General features: G+C 39.2%; 1 protein-coding gene across 3 annotated transcripts in view; it reads left to right on the forward strand.

Moving 5' to 3' along the window:
• KLHDC1 (kelch domain containing 1) overlaps positions 1 to 14,863 on the forward strand; it is a 49,155-nt gene extending 34,292 nt beyond the window's left edge. For all 3 annotated transcript variants that reach the window (XM_070504307.1, XM_044765594.2, XM_044765595.2), the window contains 3 exons: positions 3,731 to 3,815; positions 5,516 to 5,568; positions 12,193 to 14,863. In XM_070504307.1, coding sequence (XP_070360408.1) covers positions 3,731 to 3,815; positions 5,516 to 5,568; positions 12,193 to 12,379 — 325 coding nt within the window. In that variant the 3' untranslated portion in view covers positions 12,380 to 14,863. The remainder of the gene's footprint in view (positions 1 to 3,730; positions 3,816 to 5,515; positions 5,569 to 12,192) is intronic.
• Positions 14,864 to 18,046: the final 3,183 nt, after the last annotated feature.

The raw sequence follows: 18,046 nt of genomic DNA on the forward strand, positions 1-18,046 counted from the left end.
GCCATGTATTTCAGAATTTTTTTATTATAGATTATTTATATTAGTATGAAGTCAACTTAATGATATGCATTTCAGAAATTTAATAAATGACAGTTAAGTAACTTACTTGAGAAAAAAGTCTGAAAATAATTATATATATCTTAGTGTATCTATGTTAACATGTACAATACATTTAGAGTTTATTGTAATTACATTTGTGATTCTCATATTTTCATATCTAGAAATTCATTTGATATATTATTTTAGCAATTCTGGATCTTTTGAAATATAGTTTTTAATTTAAAGAGTTTTATATTAAGATCTAGGAGCCTAGAGTTCTAGTCCTTGCTCAGCTGCTACTTAGCTTTTCAGCTTTGGGAAAGTCACTTAAAGAAACTGAGCATCAATTTCTTCATCTGTGAAATGAGGGAGTTGGACTAGATAAGCTCTTTTTTCTGTTTCAGTTGTTTGATTGTATAAATGCATTAATTATAGACCAAAGTGGTAGTAATATGTTTAATTTTTAAATTGTTCCTATTTTATATTTCAATCCTTAAAAAGTAGTTAGAGCAGCAGAACTGTTGTCAGTAATATACTAGTTAGCACTGTAAAGCTATGAGCTATGTAAAGACATTTCTTTGAATTCAGCTGATGTGTCATGTAAATAATATGCTTTATTAGAATGTTTAGGTGATAAGTTTAGAGCAGCTGTGAGAGGACATAAACTATCAGACTGTAGAAAAAACATCAGGTTGCAAGCTAGATGTCACCAAAATCAAGGCAGGAAAGGCTTTCCTGTGTTCTTCGATGATGAAGCCCAGGCCAGAGTTTCCCTAAGGCAGATAAGACAGAGGCAGATCTATCTTCAGGTCCGAGGTGAGGAGGGTACAGGTGGGATACAGTTTAGTGTAAGGAGAACGTGTGTATGTGTGTATATACTACTGGTTTATGAAAGTGCGAATTTACTTAACATCTAATGCATTTTGTGCAAACTTTTCCAAGTTATAATTTGAAATGTAAGCTGCCCAATTCTCCTCTTGTAATTCTGCAGCAGGTTTCTCAACCTCGGCACTACTGACATTTCAGACCAAGTTATTCTTTGTTTGTAGGGGTGTCCTGTGCATTGCAGGCTGTTTAGCTGCATCTCTAGCCTTTACCCACTACATGCCAGTAGTGCTGCCCCCCCAACACCTGGAGTTGTGACAATAAGAAATATCTCCAGGTTTTGTCAAATGTCCCCTTGGGGGCCAAATCGCTCCTGGTTGAGAACCACTGTTCTGCAGTGTAGCACTCTGTTCTCCGGGTCTCACCTTGGATAGAGCTGTGCTTGGTTGAAAAGCCATCTGTACGGCCATAGCTGATTGCCTGCATAGGTGGCTGTGAGCAAGGACCGTTTTTTGTGTGTCTGTAAAAGCTGTCCAATGAGGTGTTGACACATAGAGCCATGAGTATTGCCAAGGTTGCACATGGCCTTCTCTCCAGGAAATCGAGCTCATTCCTTCTCATATATGAGGGCATTCGTTGTGTTCTATCTCCTTTGCCCAATCCCTCTTCCCATCCACACCCCCAACCCCACAGCATAATCTGGGTGTTGCTGAAGATTTATATCAATTTATGTTCTAACACACAAGTTGGAGAATTGGGCAGAGTATTTCCCAAACAAAATCTAATGACTCAGCTCTATCCTGGGTCCCAAGTACATTTGTCTTTGTATGTGTCATGATTGTTCCAGGAAAGTATTTGATTTAACAAATTGTGCATAATCCCACTGTTTGCACTTGTGAAAGTTAAGTAAAAAGGATTAATGTACTAAAAGTAAGTTATATGGCAATAAAATAGGTGATAATATGTAATTATTTGGGGCATCTGTTGCTTCAGCAATTTGGTCTGTTAAGAAAAGTAATCTAAGGGGTTGGCCCGGTGGCCGAGTGGTTAAGTTCCCACGCTCCGCTGCAGGCGGCCCAGTGTTTCGTTGGTTCGAATCCTGGACGCGGACATGGCACTGCTCATCAAACCACGCTGAGGCAGCGTCCCACATACCACAACTAGAAGGACCCACAGCGAAGAATATACGGCTATGTACCAGAGGGGCTTTGGGGAGAAAAAGGAAAAAATAAAATCTTGAAAAAAAAAAAAAAGAAAAGTAATCTAAGTACTCTCAGAGTCAAAGCAATGATTTTTTAAAACCCTAATTTATCTTCTAAAATTGAGAAACTTATGTGTATTTTTTTCTGAGACTTAGAGCCCCTGGAAATATTGAACTTTGTAAAACCATAAAATTATCTTTGGTAAATAATGTGAAGTTGGAGATGAATATGAACTATCAGACCATTTCCAAAAGAACATTAGATGTTCCACTCCTTTATGAAATAATTTGTTTATTTAATCACTGGATAAATTATGCTGGTGTTTTGTGTTTGCTTTCATTAATCAAAAGTTTTTGAGCATCTACTGGATGCAGAACACCATATTAAGCACTTTTAAGGAGAACATAAAATTAGATTACCCAAATTTTCCAGTGGTGTGCTGGTAAACAGTTAACAATTGCTCTCCAGGAAAAACAAAACAAAACAAAAAGCCCTTTTGTAGCATTTGCTGATTTCCACCATGGCCAATTTCAAGCCACCAACATGGCATCACTGAACGTAGAGTTGGATGGAGATGAGCACGGTCAGTTGTAACTAGCAGGTCGGCCAGTCCCAGCACACCACTGTGGCAAGTTTGACTTTAAAGACCTTCCAGTCTTTGTAGGGAGCTAGAAGACACAGACCTCAGACCATTAAAAGAGCATGTAGAGCAGTTTATCATCAAATGTTGAGTTAGGAGATAATAAATGAGCACATAAATGTCGAAAGGGGCTGAACGGAGAGTTGACAGAGCCAGTTTGGCTGGTATTTGGAACGTTTCCTGGGGATTTTGAGCCAGTTTCTAAAGCCCTGAGAGAATGACTTCCCATTCTAAGAAACAGGGTGAGCCAAAGCCTAGAAATAGATACAAGCTTCTCTCTAAGGGGATGCAATATATGCACTTGGCTGAAGTAGAGTGTTCATTTAGGGAAGGACGAGAGTAAGATTTATGGGAAAAAGAAATAGCTGTTGGTCATAAATATTTAGCCAGGAAAAGTGGCACAGATGCTTCCTTGTCAGGAAATGTCCATGGTTGAAACAGTGTTTGGGAAGTATGACTTATCAGCGGCACGTAGCTGGGAGAGAGGAGAGGCAGAAAGTGAGGAACACGTTGCGGTGGTCCACACCCAGGGTGGGGAGTGTGCGGCAGGGTCGACACAGGGGATGCCCATTGTGTCTGTCAGGTCACGGGGAGCAGAGAACAGGAAAAAGAGTCAAAAATGCTAAGAACAGTAATATGGCAGATAGTAATGAGAAAATTGGGAAAGGTGTCTATTTCTGCAACAGGCTGATCAGTTCCTTTTTAAATTATTTTATTTTGTGATAATATCTATGAGATAAAGAGGTTAGAAAAAGGGTGAGGGATATAACAGGAGAGAGTTATTGGAAGTCATCTCCTTATTTGAAATGGTTTGATTTAATGAACTCTGGAATCTAATCCTCTACTGATCGTAGAGGAATCTTTAAAATCTAAGCTCTTTGAGGATATGCCAAAGGTTCATGTTCAATCATGCCTCTTTTGAAATAGATTAAATTTTAGAGTGTGCAATTTAAAATTGATTTATATACGATATACAGTTCCTTCCTTGATAGTATTTCACTCTGTTTGTAATTTTCAATCACAGGTTATGGCACACAGCCTGTCTGGGAAAAGAAAATGAAATAATGGTATTTGGTGGGAGCAAAGATGATTTGCTTTCCTTGGATACAGTAAGAAAGTTTCATATCTAAATATTTCCTCTAAGTAATTGTATTATTCACACTAATGGTTATTCAACAATTGTTGATATTCCCACATTGCAAACTATGGAACGGCATGAAATGTTACTCTGTTATATGATTCATCTTCAGAATGAGTGGCTTTTGTGAAGCATTTCAGGATATTTTGGGTTTACAAAACAAAATAGGTCTATTAACTTCATTAGTCAAATTATTAATAAGAGCTTTTAAAGAGTGACTCTTCCTTTTCTTTTCTCTTTGAGCCTCCCCATAGTATGGGTGTTTATAATTTTATTAAGTTAAAATATAGATAAGTAATACTTGATCCATAAAAAGAGTATATCTAATGCCTATGTAGACTACTAAGTATAATAACAAGGACCCTGAAATTTGCTAACCTAACCTAACAACTAGAGCATCGTCAACACTAGCTTCTCCCCCAAAAGGACTCTACTTTGAACTGTTTAAGGTGTATTTTCTTTTTGTTTTGTGTACCTTTTGCCGCTACTTCACCCCTGTTTTACATTTGAGATCAAAACATTCCAGTTTCAAAATCTGATTAGACTAAAGTCAAAGGAATAACTGAGTAGCATTTGGAGTGGATTGTTCTTTCACTCCTAGCACATTGGGGTATTCAGAGCAGGATGCTGGCACTCATACGACATATGTGATGGGACAGGAGTTCAGGACTGGCAACTCTGGTTTGCACAGGACACTTGGGAACAGCAGGCCTCTGAGCTGGCAGGGTCGGGCTTAGGGCTCAGGGCCCAACCGGGGGGCGCCGGCTCCCCTGCCCTGTCTCTTCAGCCTAGTTATCTCCAGAGTCGTTCCTGTGGAGGTGAATCCTGAAATAAGGGGCTTCTTTCCAGGAAATTTGGTTTATTTTAAAGTTCTAAGGCCTCCAATGTAAATGTTATGTATATGAAAGTTTTAGAATGTTCTTTAGCTAAGAAGTCAGTGCTTCAGTAAAAGATTAAAACCACAACTTTGCATTTAATTGAAAAGCAAATTTTGTGGTTTGTCTTCTTTTTCTTGGCACTAGAAATCTTTATTGTGGTTTGTCTTCTTTTTCTTGGCACTAGAAATCTTTATTTAAGATACGAAGTTTATCATTAAAATAGGAATTCTGATTAAAATCATGATCATAAATTATGAAATTCCGAAGACCTATTTGAAAGGATAAGAGAAATTTTCTGTTGACTCTTCCACATTAACTTTTAGATGAGAGAGTCATTATTCAAAAAATCTTCTGGATCTGTGATTTTCAAATTAAAATTCCCGGGAAATCCACCACCTGGAAAAGGGAGACAGATTAAAGAGGAAATTTTAAAATAAGAGTCATTTGGAAGAAAAAAGTTTTGCTTAAAAAATAAAAAAAGGTTGAAAACAGTACTATTCTCATTTTGAACTCACTGTTCTAAGAGAAAAACATGTTTCTGGTTTTAAAATTTGCAATTATATAGACTATGGTTTGGTAAAAATTTGGGTATTAAAAAAAGGGTAGCCACATGTCCTAAGTTTGTGTGGATAGTGGGGGTGTGTGTGTGTGTGTGTGTGTCAATAGCCAGAGAGAGAGATTTATTTGCTGCTTTACATAATTTCATTTACATTTATAAAATAAAAATATTCAATTATTAATATATTGTTATTTTTATCAAAAATCTTGATAACTCCTTTTTTATGTTGATCAGGGTCACTGTAATGATTTATTGATCTTTCAAACACAGCCTTATTCATTACTCAGGTAAGTAAATTCATTATTTTAAAATATATATGTTATTAATATATGATAATTTTCTTTTCCCTCCTTTTTGGGAAGGATTATAATATTTTTCGGGTAGTTTATGACTTGAACTTAAGAAATGTTTACATCTTCCTAAGAGTATAATCAAATTTATAATGGTGACCCACATACCAATGTGAGTTTTAAAAATTAAAATACACAGTACAGTCACATTTTTGTTTTGTTTGCAAAATTGCATTTACTTCATATGAGAATATTTAACATAGCCTGACTTTTTTGATATTTTAGCTTTTTGGAAATCAAGAATGTGTTTAATAATAGACACACATGTATATGCATTTAATTTAGTAGAATTTCTTTCTTTTAAAAACCTCAAAGCTGTTATTAAATTGGTGGTGTGGCTTACAGTGTTTGAGCTCATATACTCACTCTTACTTTAAAAGGAGAGTATACGAAGTTTAGTGGGAAGATTGTAGAAGCCCTTATTTCTGCCTGCGGGAGTCAGGAGGAAGGATTTGACTGAAGTAGAAGTTGCCTAGTGAACAAGCGTGGGTATTTTATGCAGCACGAACGACACGGGTGAAGGCATGTGAGGGGAAGAGAGAGAGAGAAGATGACATGCTGTGTGTCAAGGTGGACACTAACTTCCAGACCTTCTACGGCTTGAACCACTTGAACACCACCGTACCAGCTCAAACCAGACCTTCCTGAAGTCTTTCTTAGCTGCTCCTTCACTTAGTGCAGCAGTTCCCAAACTTCTCTGCACATTAGAGTCTCATGGGGGGCTTCAAAATATGTTGATGCCTGTGTTCCACCCCCACAGATTGTGATTTAATTGGTCTGGGTGTGATCTGAATTTTTGGAATTTTTGAAATGTCCCAAGGGAGTTCCAGTGCACAGGCAAAGTTTGGGATTGTGTTGTTACTTGACTTTTGCTGCGAACGTAACTAGATTGCAAGTTCCTTATATGCAGGGATCAATAAATACAATATTCAAGTGCCTCCCATGGGAAGGCACTGTGTGCTATGAAATGAAAGGTCATGACCTTTCCCTTAAATTGCCAATAATATAGATCAAACAACTATAATAGAAAAATTGCTTTAAGAGGAATACACACAAAGTTCATGAGAATACTACAGAAGAAGGCACTCTGTCCACATGGTTAAGACGGCGAAGATTAGGGATGTCCTTGCAGAGGCAGAAGAATTTGAGACAAGGGTTTCCTATGAACAAGGAGGGCAAAGGTGTTAGTGCCAGATATATATATAAGAGCATGGTTTGTTCTGGGAACTGTGAATTCTTAAGTATTCCTGGGATGCAAGTATGAGGTAGGGAGTTGTAAGAAATGAGGTTGGGACAAGAAATCAGAAACCATACGTCATCTAGCACCTCAGTCTCTTATGCAGAGTTTACATTATCTTGTAGGAGATCAGGAAGCATGGGAAAATTTGGAGCAGAGGAATAAGATGATCATATCACAAGTTAGAAAATTCCTCTAGCAACAGTGTGGATGAAAGATTGGAGGGAGATGTGACTGGGTTAGGAAAGTTGGTAGTGACTCTTCCTGTGGTCAGGCACAAAGTGAGAGTCTGATCTAGACAGTGGCAGAGGAGCTGGAGAAGGGAGGGAGATAGAGATATTCAGGAGGTAGAATGGGCTTGGTAGTTGAATGGGTGCCAAGGGAAAGAAGAGGGAAGAATTAGTGATAGAGGGAATATGGAGAAGGCAGTGGGTTTGAAGGCGGGATGGGTAGAAATGATCAATTTGGTTTTGGACATACTGAACTTGAAGTGCTTATGGGACTTCTAGTGGAGTTATCCATTAAATAGTTCAATGTATAGAGAGAGATGCGGGCTAGACATAAAGATTTAAGAATCACTGGGCTATGAAAGGGTGTGGATTAGCTCTGCCCAGGAAGAGTTTCCAGAGTAAGGATGAAGCCAACAATTGAGCATTAAGAACTTGTAGCATTTGAGGTAGAGGAAGAGGAGGCACAAGAGAGTGACCAGAGAAGTTAAAGGTGAACCAGCAGAGAATGGGAACAAGAAACTGAGGGAGGAGGGAACAGAAGATGGAGAGACTATTACTGTAAAGAGCTCATCGAATATCTGGGTGGGAAATGCCGTGGAGTTTGGCAGTATAGAAAGTTGTTGATTAAGGTGATGGTGGAAGCCAGGATGACTTCTGGGGACAATTACCAAGCCCAGGAAGGAGTGAGCATATTTGTTTATGTGCTGAGGGGAAGAAGCCAATGGGGAGTAAGTTGTTGGAAACACAAGAAATGAAGGAAGAATTGGTGGAGCAGGGTCTTGAGGAAGTAGATTTTAGCAAACTTTAATTGAATTAGCCTTTGACAGGAGGAAGAATACTTTTCTTTTAAATAGTAGGGAAAGAAGGAAGGATGGCTATGAAGACAGGAATTTGTTGGTTGGGGGCAGGGTACTGAATCTGATAAGAAAGCAGAGAGGTGAGGAAGCGAACTTAGGAAGAGCGGTGAAGATTTGAGATAGCTGCTGAGGCGACTGTGAGAAGATGCTGAGGAGGGACATATGACGTGGAAGTGCTAGGCGCTCAGGAGGGCTCAGCTGAGACAGTAGAATCAGGCTGCAGAAGCATGGTTTTCTCTTGCAGCACTAAGCAGGCAGGCTGCAGGTGCAGAAGGGAGGTGGTTGGCTGAAGTTACCCATGGTTGCAGTTTAGCTAGGATGGTAGAACAGAGGGACCGTGGAGAAGGGGATTAAAGTCACTGGCAAGAGAATGAAATGCATATGGACTAGGCTAGATAGGAAAGAAAGTTAAAATTGGAGGGGTCTTATTATGGTCCATGAGGAGGGTATGGAAATTTCGGATTTCAGAAGCAGAACTGTCCTAAGTGAGGTCATAAAGAGGAAAAGGGTTTTGCACACAGATACTAAGATCAGTCAAGAGAGGAGCCTGTGGTGAGCCAGGGCCAGCATCCTCAGAGGCTGGGGAGAAAGAGCAGGAGGTTACTAGACGGCACCCACTGAAGGTGACATGACAGCAGGCTGGAAGCAGCAGTGAGGGCGAGGGGAATAGCAACACTGGCTCCTTGACTGTGAAAACGGAGATGAGGGCCAATTCTTACTCTTTTCTCAAGAAGGCTGTGCAAAAGGCAGTTTTATTAGATTTTAATTAAAGCAAAGACAGAAAGTCAAAGGAAGCAGAGGGGTTTGTATTCACAGCTGGTGTTCCAAAAAAGCACAAAGGAGAGGTTTGGATGGGAAGATAAACAGTGTTGGGGAAGATGAACCAGTGTAGAAATGAGAGAAAGCAGAAGGACAGACTGGATTGGCTTGTGTTTGAGCTCGGGACTAAGAGTGACCATCAGTCAGGCTTCTTGGTGTCACCCTTGGTACCTAGGGCTGCTGAGAATGGGTACATGCCCTTTTGATGCTGAGCATATTTTGATACATCAAAACTTGAGTATAGCAGGAATTTAGTAGTATTTACTGCACGAAGCAGGCTCACCACAGCCAGTGGTCCACCATGCAGCCAGCATGATCACTCTGTCTTAAATTTGTAGTCAGAGGCATTCAGCACTTACTGTGTTGAGATACTGGGAAAAAACAAAGATGAATAGGATGTGGTCCTTCATCTCAAAAAAACAGATATGATCTAACATACTTGTGGAATCATGCCCATCATAACTTTGGATGTGTGTATTTTAAAGAAATAGCTCTATTATTTATCTGATAAAAATTAAGGTGTACTTACCAAGAAAGTTCATACAATATGAAAAGTATATGGTAAAAAAACATCACCTATGAACCATCACCCACAATGATCATTGTTAAGAGTTTGGTGTGTATCCTTCTAGACTTTAAAAGGAAAAACATAGTGGATTTAATCGTGCTAAGAAGTCATTGGTCTCAGTGAGAACAGTATACATGTCCATGTGTATATATAAAGGGTCAAATTACGCATGCTGTTTTATAATCTGCTTTTAAAGCTCATATTATGGATATCTTTCATGTAAGCATATAATCATCCAGTGTAATAGATCTATATTTATGTTTGTAATGACTATATAGTGTTCTGTTTCACAGAAGTACAATTTATTTGCTAGTCATTGATATATATTGAGGACATCTACAGTTTTTGACTATGGTAAAAATTATGTGTGTAATATTCTTGTCTATCCCTTTGGAAACTTGCATGATCTCCTCAGGAGAAATTCCTAGAAGGGATATTGATGGATCAGAGGATATGCACATTTTGTCTTGTGATGACTCTTCAGTGGCTTCCACTGCCCTTAGACAAACTGCAGATTCCTTACTCTGGTGTCCGGAGCCGACACTTCCCTCTCTGCCTCCTTTCTAGACATGCCCAACTTTCACACTCTGCCCTCCAGCTATATTTGAACCACTCAATTGCAGTTTCTGTAATGAACCTTATTTCTCATCTCCGGGGCTTTGCGGGTATGGCTCCTCTCTCCGGAATACCTTAGTTTATTTAATTTGAGACTCTCAGGGTCTCAGCTTGGACCTCCCGTCTGGAAGGTTTCCCCTGGCTTGCTAAGGTTGTCTTGGTTATTCTTCCTATCTTATTCCCATAGAATCCTGTGCCTGTCATGGGAATTTCATTTTATCCAAGTCACAACATTTATAAAGCTTTATCGTTATTTTTATTTATTTTTATTTTTTGAGAAGATTAGCCCTGAGCTAACATCTGCTGCCAATCCTCCTCTTTTTTGCTGAGGAAGACTGGCCCTGAGCTAACATCCATGCCCATCTTCTTCTATGTTATATGTGGGACACCTGCCACAGCATGGTGTGCCAAGCAGTGCCATGTCCCGACCTGGGATCCAGGCCAGTGAACCTCGGGCCACCGAAGTGGAACGTGCACACTTAACCACTGCACCACAGGGCCAGCCCCAGCTTTATTGTTAACTGTTTATCTTCTTCACTAAATTGTAATCTCCTTGAAGGTTGAAATAGAATTTTTCTCAATATTGGGTTCCCCCCTCCTAAGACAGTACCTAGTATGGTATGCACACTAATAAATATTTGTCACGTTAGTGAATGAATGGTAATGACAGAGTCCATTTCCTCATCTGCCTCTCCCATTTCCCCATTGGGGAAGGGGCCCAGGAACTCTTGTGTCCCCATGGCAGCAGAGTTAATTTACAGCAGATATAAGATTCATTTCATTTGCTTATACTTTTTTTATATCTATGTGGAACATTTTCACTCTTACTTCTTATTTAGGGTTTTCAGAGTAAAGAGGAAAGTTTCGTGAAAGTACAGAAGAAGATGTAAACCTCTAGAGTATAAATCCTTTTAAAAATGACAACCAAGGGGCCAGCCTGGTGGCACAGCAGTTAAGTTCGCACATTCTGCTTTAGCGGCCTGGGGTTTGCTGGCCCGGATCCTGGGTGCGGACATGGCACCACTGGTCAAGCCATGCTGTGGTGGGCGTCCCACATATAAAGTAGAGGAAGATGGGCCCGGATGTTAGCTCAGGGCCAGTCTTCCTCAGCAAAAAGAGGAGGATTGGCAGCCGATGTTAGCTCAGGGCTAATCTTCGTTAAAAAAAATGAGAACCAAGGTTAACCACAGCAGAATGGAATGAATCTACTTTTAAAACTTTTAAAAAGGATTTACTTACCTTTCTGAATTAAAGTTTATCAGTTGAAAGGGATGCTTTTTTGGTAGTTCTTAATCAAGTTTCTTTTGGTTTAAAGTGCAAAACCCTCTTCAAAGTAGCTTAAGATAAAAATGGAAGGACAAAGGGGAAAAATGAACACCATGGCCCCCAGAAGGGGAGAAACTTAGGTGGTCTCTTGTTGGCTCTTTTTGTTTAAGAAATGCTCCCAGGGCCGGCTCCGTGGCCGAGTGGTTAAGTTTGCGTGCTCCGCTGTGGCGGCCCAGGGTTTGGATCCTGGGCGCGGACATGGCACTGCTCGTCAGGCCATGTTGAGGTGGCATCCCACAGCCCACAACTAGAAGGACCTGCAACTAAGATATACAACTGTGTACAGGGGGGAGGTGGGGGGCGGTTGAGGAGATAAAGCAGGAAAAAAAAAAAAGGAAGATTGGCAACGGTTGTTAGCCCAGGTACCAATCTTAAAAAAAAAAAAAAAAGAAATGCTCCCTCTCTTCAGACCTGCTCTCTCAGGGTTGGCTTAAGTCGAGGGTGCAACCCTGTGCAGTCATTTCTAGGGGGGTTATGGGAAGACTGGGTCACGTGGAATAAAAAGGTATGTCAGATGCTTTATCTGGGGTGAGGGAAGAAAAAGACAGCTCTCCGAGAAGAGTAAATGGTTACTGGGCTGGGAGGATGTGTGAAAAGGGGTCTGCTACAGACTAATCTGCTTTGAAATTAAGTCTGAATCCTTTTTTACTTAACCTTACTCATGGTAAGTTGTAATTTCTATTTTCATTGGATTTTTGTCAGATAAGTCCCTGTGCTATCAAAATAGACAATTACTGTGGTGCTCTGGAAAGAACACATACCCTATCATGTTCCAGACAGTACAAAGGAAGTACATAATTATGTAAAAGTTTCATAATGATTCTTATTTTTAAGAATAATTACCTATAAATATTTTACTTTGTAACTTCAGGTTCAAAAACTAGTAATTTTGTTATGTTTTGTTTACAGGTCATGCCTTGACTGCATTGGTAAAAATGCCATAATTTTAGAAAGTCAGATATCTTTATTACCTCCTAAACTTCTGCAACAAGTACTCAAAAAAATAACGTTTTGGACTGCAGCTAATCACCGAGAAGAACAAAGAGCCCAAAAAGAAGAAAGCGAAAATAAGTATCAATGGATCAGTAGCAATTAAGTTGTTATACACTGCATATATTCAGTATGTTTAACCATTTTACTCAGACTGTATATTTACCCCCGAAATTGTTTGCCTTGTTTAGAAGATAAAATTTGAAACAAAAATGCTACGTTAAAGTGATTATATGGTGTAGGATATATGGGAATAAGATGTTAATGGAAGATTAATTTATATTTATCTTTGTAAACTAATTTCCTTATAAGCTACAGAAAAAAATATACTTTCTGAAAGTAAGTACAATTGTAAGAGATTTTCACTCACTTTGTACTCTTTACTGGAAATATTACACAAATTTGAGGAGGATAAGAAATTACCCAAGGACTTCAGAAATCCCCCAACATATTGATAGATAGATGGATAAAAACACCTGATATCAGCTTAGAGAAAGGAAAGACTTTCTCAAGTCACTTTAAAATTATCTAAAGCTTCTCATTCAATAACTCAGTTATTTAAGTAACTTCTCCTTAAATAGCTAATGCAGCCAAAACGCTAACAATGGCAAACCCTGGGATGGCATTAAACATTGAAGCCCTGCCTTTCTGGCCTGACCTGGTAAAGTGTTTTTACGCATTGTCCTAACGGTTGCTCACCTTCATTTGAGTAGGGGAATGAATGTCTTCAATTGTCTTTTTGTTACCCCTAAATTATTAGTTTGTCCAATTATATAAATATATATATGTAAAGACCATATTTTAAAATGTCTAAAGTGGAGGTTTATTTCATACAGGCTTTGAAATACTTTGAAATATTGAGAAGCAGTATGTTTATTACCTTTTGGGACATATTAAAATACATTTTGCCTTTGAAGTGTCCTTCTAAAGTAATTTCCATGAGTAATGAAATGGGATGGTCACCTAGTAATGTGCCTGTGCAGACCCCTCAGTTTGACCCACACTGTTCTACAGAGTTGGTGCTCGAGACCCAGGATATTGAAGATCTTCCCATTTATTTTTGGTATTAACTGTCTACATAGAAATGAAACACTACATTTATCTTCATATTTCTTTAAAAGTACTTTTCTCATAATTAAGAAATTGTTCATATTATCAGTCATTCATACCCTTCCATTGGATGACTAATAAAATGAATTACTAAAAAGTTCAGTATATAAAATCACTCTCCACCATACCACCATGCAAGTTCTCTCTGAAATTTAAAATGTTAAAGAAAATATATTTCTATATTGAAATATATGTGTAATTTATAATGAAAATTATGGTAGTTTGTAGTATGTCATTAAATTTTAGGGATATATTTTATGTATATGTACTATATTTTGGATGTGTAAAGCTTCTATTTATGTATTGATATATTTTGTGTTTAAATTTTATTTATTAACAAACTACATAGATTTACTATTTTCCTAGTTTTGTTAGTGTGAACCAGTCATTAGAATTGTTTATGCAAACAATATTTCAGTGTAAGTTTTCATTTTTTCTTACTATTTTTAGGCTGAATAACAGATTTAGAAAATGAATCTCACAGGTAGTATACGTCTTAGAAGCAATTATTTTATTATTATGAACTTCAGTATCAGCATTTTATATTTAAGGGAAAAATACCAAAACCTATTGGATAGTGATAGGTGACACCGAGTGGAATGAACACTTTTTAAAATGGCTTCTGGATCATGTGAATGCCTCCTCTAACCTCTTAGGAAAGCACTGCTGTTTTAAATGGTTTACTTAGAACATTAGAAGTTGGATTACCCCCTCAAAATACACACTGTCATTCAGGCTTCAAGAGAATGAGCATCTTTGTATTATCTGTGGGGCACAGAACTGATGCTGTTCTTACTTGACCTCATACCCTGCGCTGCTTCACAGAGTGCCACCCTGTCCTGAGGGAGCTGCAGTTAGGAGCGGCAGGGATGCTGCTCTTCACGTCAGCTTCCAAGTAAACCAGGGCTTTCCTGCTATTAGGAGATGCAGCAAGTCAGGGACTGGCAAAGCCGGTTTTGAAGTTTCATGCCAGGCAGTCTTCATTCCTCACTTCCCACCAGCTGATGATTTACTCTCAACTTTTGTGCCGCCGACCTCCGCAGTGCAGAGGAGCCCAAGACAACGGCAGCCTCCTAACTTTATCTCTGAACGCTCCCCTCCGGGCTCTCTATCTGAAAGGTGACTCGAGAATGGTTGATGGTTTTTTTCAGGTAGTTCACAAAATAGGTTTTCTCAAGGAAAGAGAATTTCTGGCCATGTTCATTACGTCTCTCAGGATATTCTTCTAGTTGTCAAGGATTCTTTTGAGGTATTATCATTTTTAGTATGATATAGTAAATAGCATGTCAAAATTAGTGTACATTTTTTCCAAATGGTATCTTTCACAAAGACCTTTTTTAAAAAAGTATTAGCTTTTTTGTAGAAGCTTAAAAATATTCTTTGAACTTTATACTGTCAGCCCAGGCACAAAGTGTTTTCACCAATACATTATTTCTATGTGTGAAAGAGAAATAATAAAAAATAAACTAAGGTAGAATAACTTTGCTGCTGTCTGACAAATTAAAATTCTGATTCTAAACATTTCGAAGGAAAAAAAGGAATTTTAAGAAACAAATAATGCCCCCTGCCCAGCTTTACTTGGTGCCTGTTTTTCCATTGTATTCATGTGATTCTATTGGAATTTCCAGTTTGATTAAGTTACCATATAGTACAGCGTGTGGGTACAGCAAGAACATTTTTTTCACTCTGTTACGGACTGAATATGTTCCCCTAAAATTCATATATTAAAACCCTAGTCCTGGGGCCAGCCCAGTGGCACAGCAGTTAAGTTCACACATTCTGCTTCTGCGCCCAGGATTCCCTGGTTTGGATACTGGGTGTGGGCCTACGCACTGCTGGTCAAGCCACGCTGTGGCAGGCGTCCCACATATAAAGTAGAGGAAGATGGGCATGGATGTTAGCTCAGGGCCAGTCTTCCTCAGCAAAAAGAGGAGGATTGGTGGCAGATGTTAGCTCAGGGCTAATCTTCCTCGAAATAAATAAATAAAAACCTAGTCCTCAATGTGGTGCTATTTAGAGGTGGGGTATTTGGGAGATAATTAGGTTTAGATGAGGTCATGAGGGTGGGGACCCCATGATGGGATTAGTGTCCTTATAAGAAGAGGAAGAGACCAGAGTGCTCTCCCTCTCCCTGCCATGTAAGGATGCAATGAGAAGGCAGCCCACTGTCTGCAAGGCAGGAAGAGGGCCCTCACCCAAGTACTGAATCTGCCAACACCTTGATCTTGGACTTCCTGGCCTCCATAACTATGGGAAATAAATATCTGTTATTTAAGTCACCTAGTCTGTGGTATTTTGTTATAGCAGCCTGAGCTAAGACACTTGAAGTCCATAGTTTACATTAGGGTTCATTCTGGTGGTGTATATTCTATGGTTTACACAAATGTATAACAACATGTATCTATCATTGTAGTATCATATAAAAATCACTTTACTGCCCTAAAAATCCTCTGTACTCATCCCATTCATTCCTTCCTCCCACCTAATCCCTGGCAAGCACTGGTCTCTTTACCATCTCCATAGTTTTGCCTTTCCATGTCATATAGTTGGAATCTTAGACTATTTAGCCTTTTCAGATTGGCTTATTTCATTAGTAATATGCATTTAAGTTTCCTCCATGCCTTTTCATGGCTTGGATAGCTCATTTCTTATCAGCACTGCATAATATTCCAATGTCTGGATGTACCACAGTAATTTTTTAGGATTTTCTACTTAGATGATCGTGTCATCTTTGAACAAAGTTTTATTTCTTCCTTCCCAACATTTTATTTCCTTTTCTTGCCTTACTGCATTAGCCAGGACTTCCAGTAGGCTGTTGAAAAATAGTGGTGACAGAGGACATCCTTGCATTGTTCCTGATCTTAGTGGGAAAGCTTTGAGTTTCTCACCATTAAGCATAATGTTAACTTTAGCTTTTTTGTAGATTTTTTTAATCAAGTTGAGGAAGTTCCTCTCAATTCCTAGTTTGCTGAGAGTTTTTATCATGAATAGGTGTTGGATGTTGATAAATGCTTTTTCTGCATCTACTGTTATGATCATGTGACTTTTCTTCCTTAGCTTGTTGATATGGGTTACATTAGTTAATTTTTTTTTTAAGATTGGCACCTGAGCTAACAACTGTTGCCAATCTTCTTTTTGTTTTTCTCCCCAAATCCTCCCAGTACATAGCTATATATTTTAGTTGTGGGTCCCTCTAGTTGTGGCATGTGGGATGCTGCCTCAATGTGGCCTCACAAGTGGTGCCATGTCCTTGCCCAGGATCCGAACCAGTGAAACCCTGGGCCACAGAAGTGGAGCGCACAAACTTAACCACTCGGCCATGGGGCTGGCCCCACATTAGTTGATTTTTGAATGTTGACTCAGCCTTGCGTACCTGGGATAAACTCCACTTGGTTATGATGTATATGGTTTCTAAAATTTTTTTGATTTGACTTGCTAATATTTTTTTGAGGATTTTGGCATCTATGTTCATGAGAGATATTTGTCATTTTCTCTTCTTGTGATGTCTTTGGTTTGGGTATTAGGGTAATGCTGGCCTCAGAATGAGTCAGGAAGTATTCTCTGCTTCTATTTTCTAAAAGAGATTGTAGAAAATTGGTATAATTTCTTCCTTAAATGTTTTTCAGAATTTACCAGTGAACCTGTCTGGGCCTGTTGCTTTCTGTTTTGGAAGGTTATTATTGATTCAATTTCTTCAGCAGATATACACCTATTCAGATTGTCTGTCTTATGTGAGTTTTGGCAGATTGCGTCCTTCAAGGAATTGGTCCATTGCATTTAGGTTATCAAATATGTGGGCATAGAGTTGTTCATAACATGATTGTCCTTTTAATGTCCATGGGATCTGTAGTGATATTCCTTATTTCATTTCTGATATTAGTAATTTGTGTCTTCCCTTTTTTTTTCTTAGTATGGATAGAAGCTTATTGATTTTATTGATCTTTTCAAAGAACCAGCTTTTGGTTTTGTTGATTTTTCTGTACTGATTTCCTGTTTTCAATTTCATTGATACTTCTCTAATTTTTATTTCTTTTCTTCTGCTTACTTTGGATTTAATTTGCTCTTCTTTTTCTAGTTTCCTAAACTGGAAACCTAGATGAGTGATTATAGATCTTTCTTCTTTTCTAACATACGCATTCAATGCTATAAATTTCCCTCTAAGCACTGCTTTTTTTTGCCACGAGTTTTGGTAAGTTGTAAACATGCAGGCAGCAGCTAAGGAAGGAGTTTCCGGCCTTGAACGTTTTAGTGAGGAAAGCCTTGTTGTCCAAAGTATTCCTTCTACATAGTGGTCCCAGCAAGAGGACGAGGAAGAGAGGAGAACAAAGCAGCTCCTCTCACCAGCACATCCAGGGCGATCTTCCGTCAGCCCTGCTTATGGAGGGGGGGCTCCGGTGTAGCTCACCGTAAGCCTTACCGTCCTCTTGACCTGAGTGTGCTGACCTGTAACGGGAAGAGGAGACGGAACAGGATTCGCCGTCCTCCCTGAGGGCTGGGCGGTGACGCTTTTGGAGCACAATTTTGTAAAGCGGGTGGACGATGCAGCTCTAATTAAGATCCCTGCTGAAGCCCAAGAGCTCAGCGAGCGGAGAGCGGGAATCGCTCTGCCGGCACAGACCGGGCGCCTCACCCGGACCCCCGCGCGCCCCAACCCCCTCCGCCG

Source organism: Equus asinus, chromosome 2 (assembly GCF_041296235.1).
Source record: "Equus asinus isolate D_3611 breed Donkey chromosome 2, EquAss-T2T_v2, whole genome shotgun sequence".
In the NCBI taxonomy this organism is placed as follows: domain Eukaryota; kingdom Metazoa; phylum Chordata; class Mammalia; order Perissodactyla; family Equidae; genus Equus; species Equus asinus.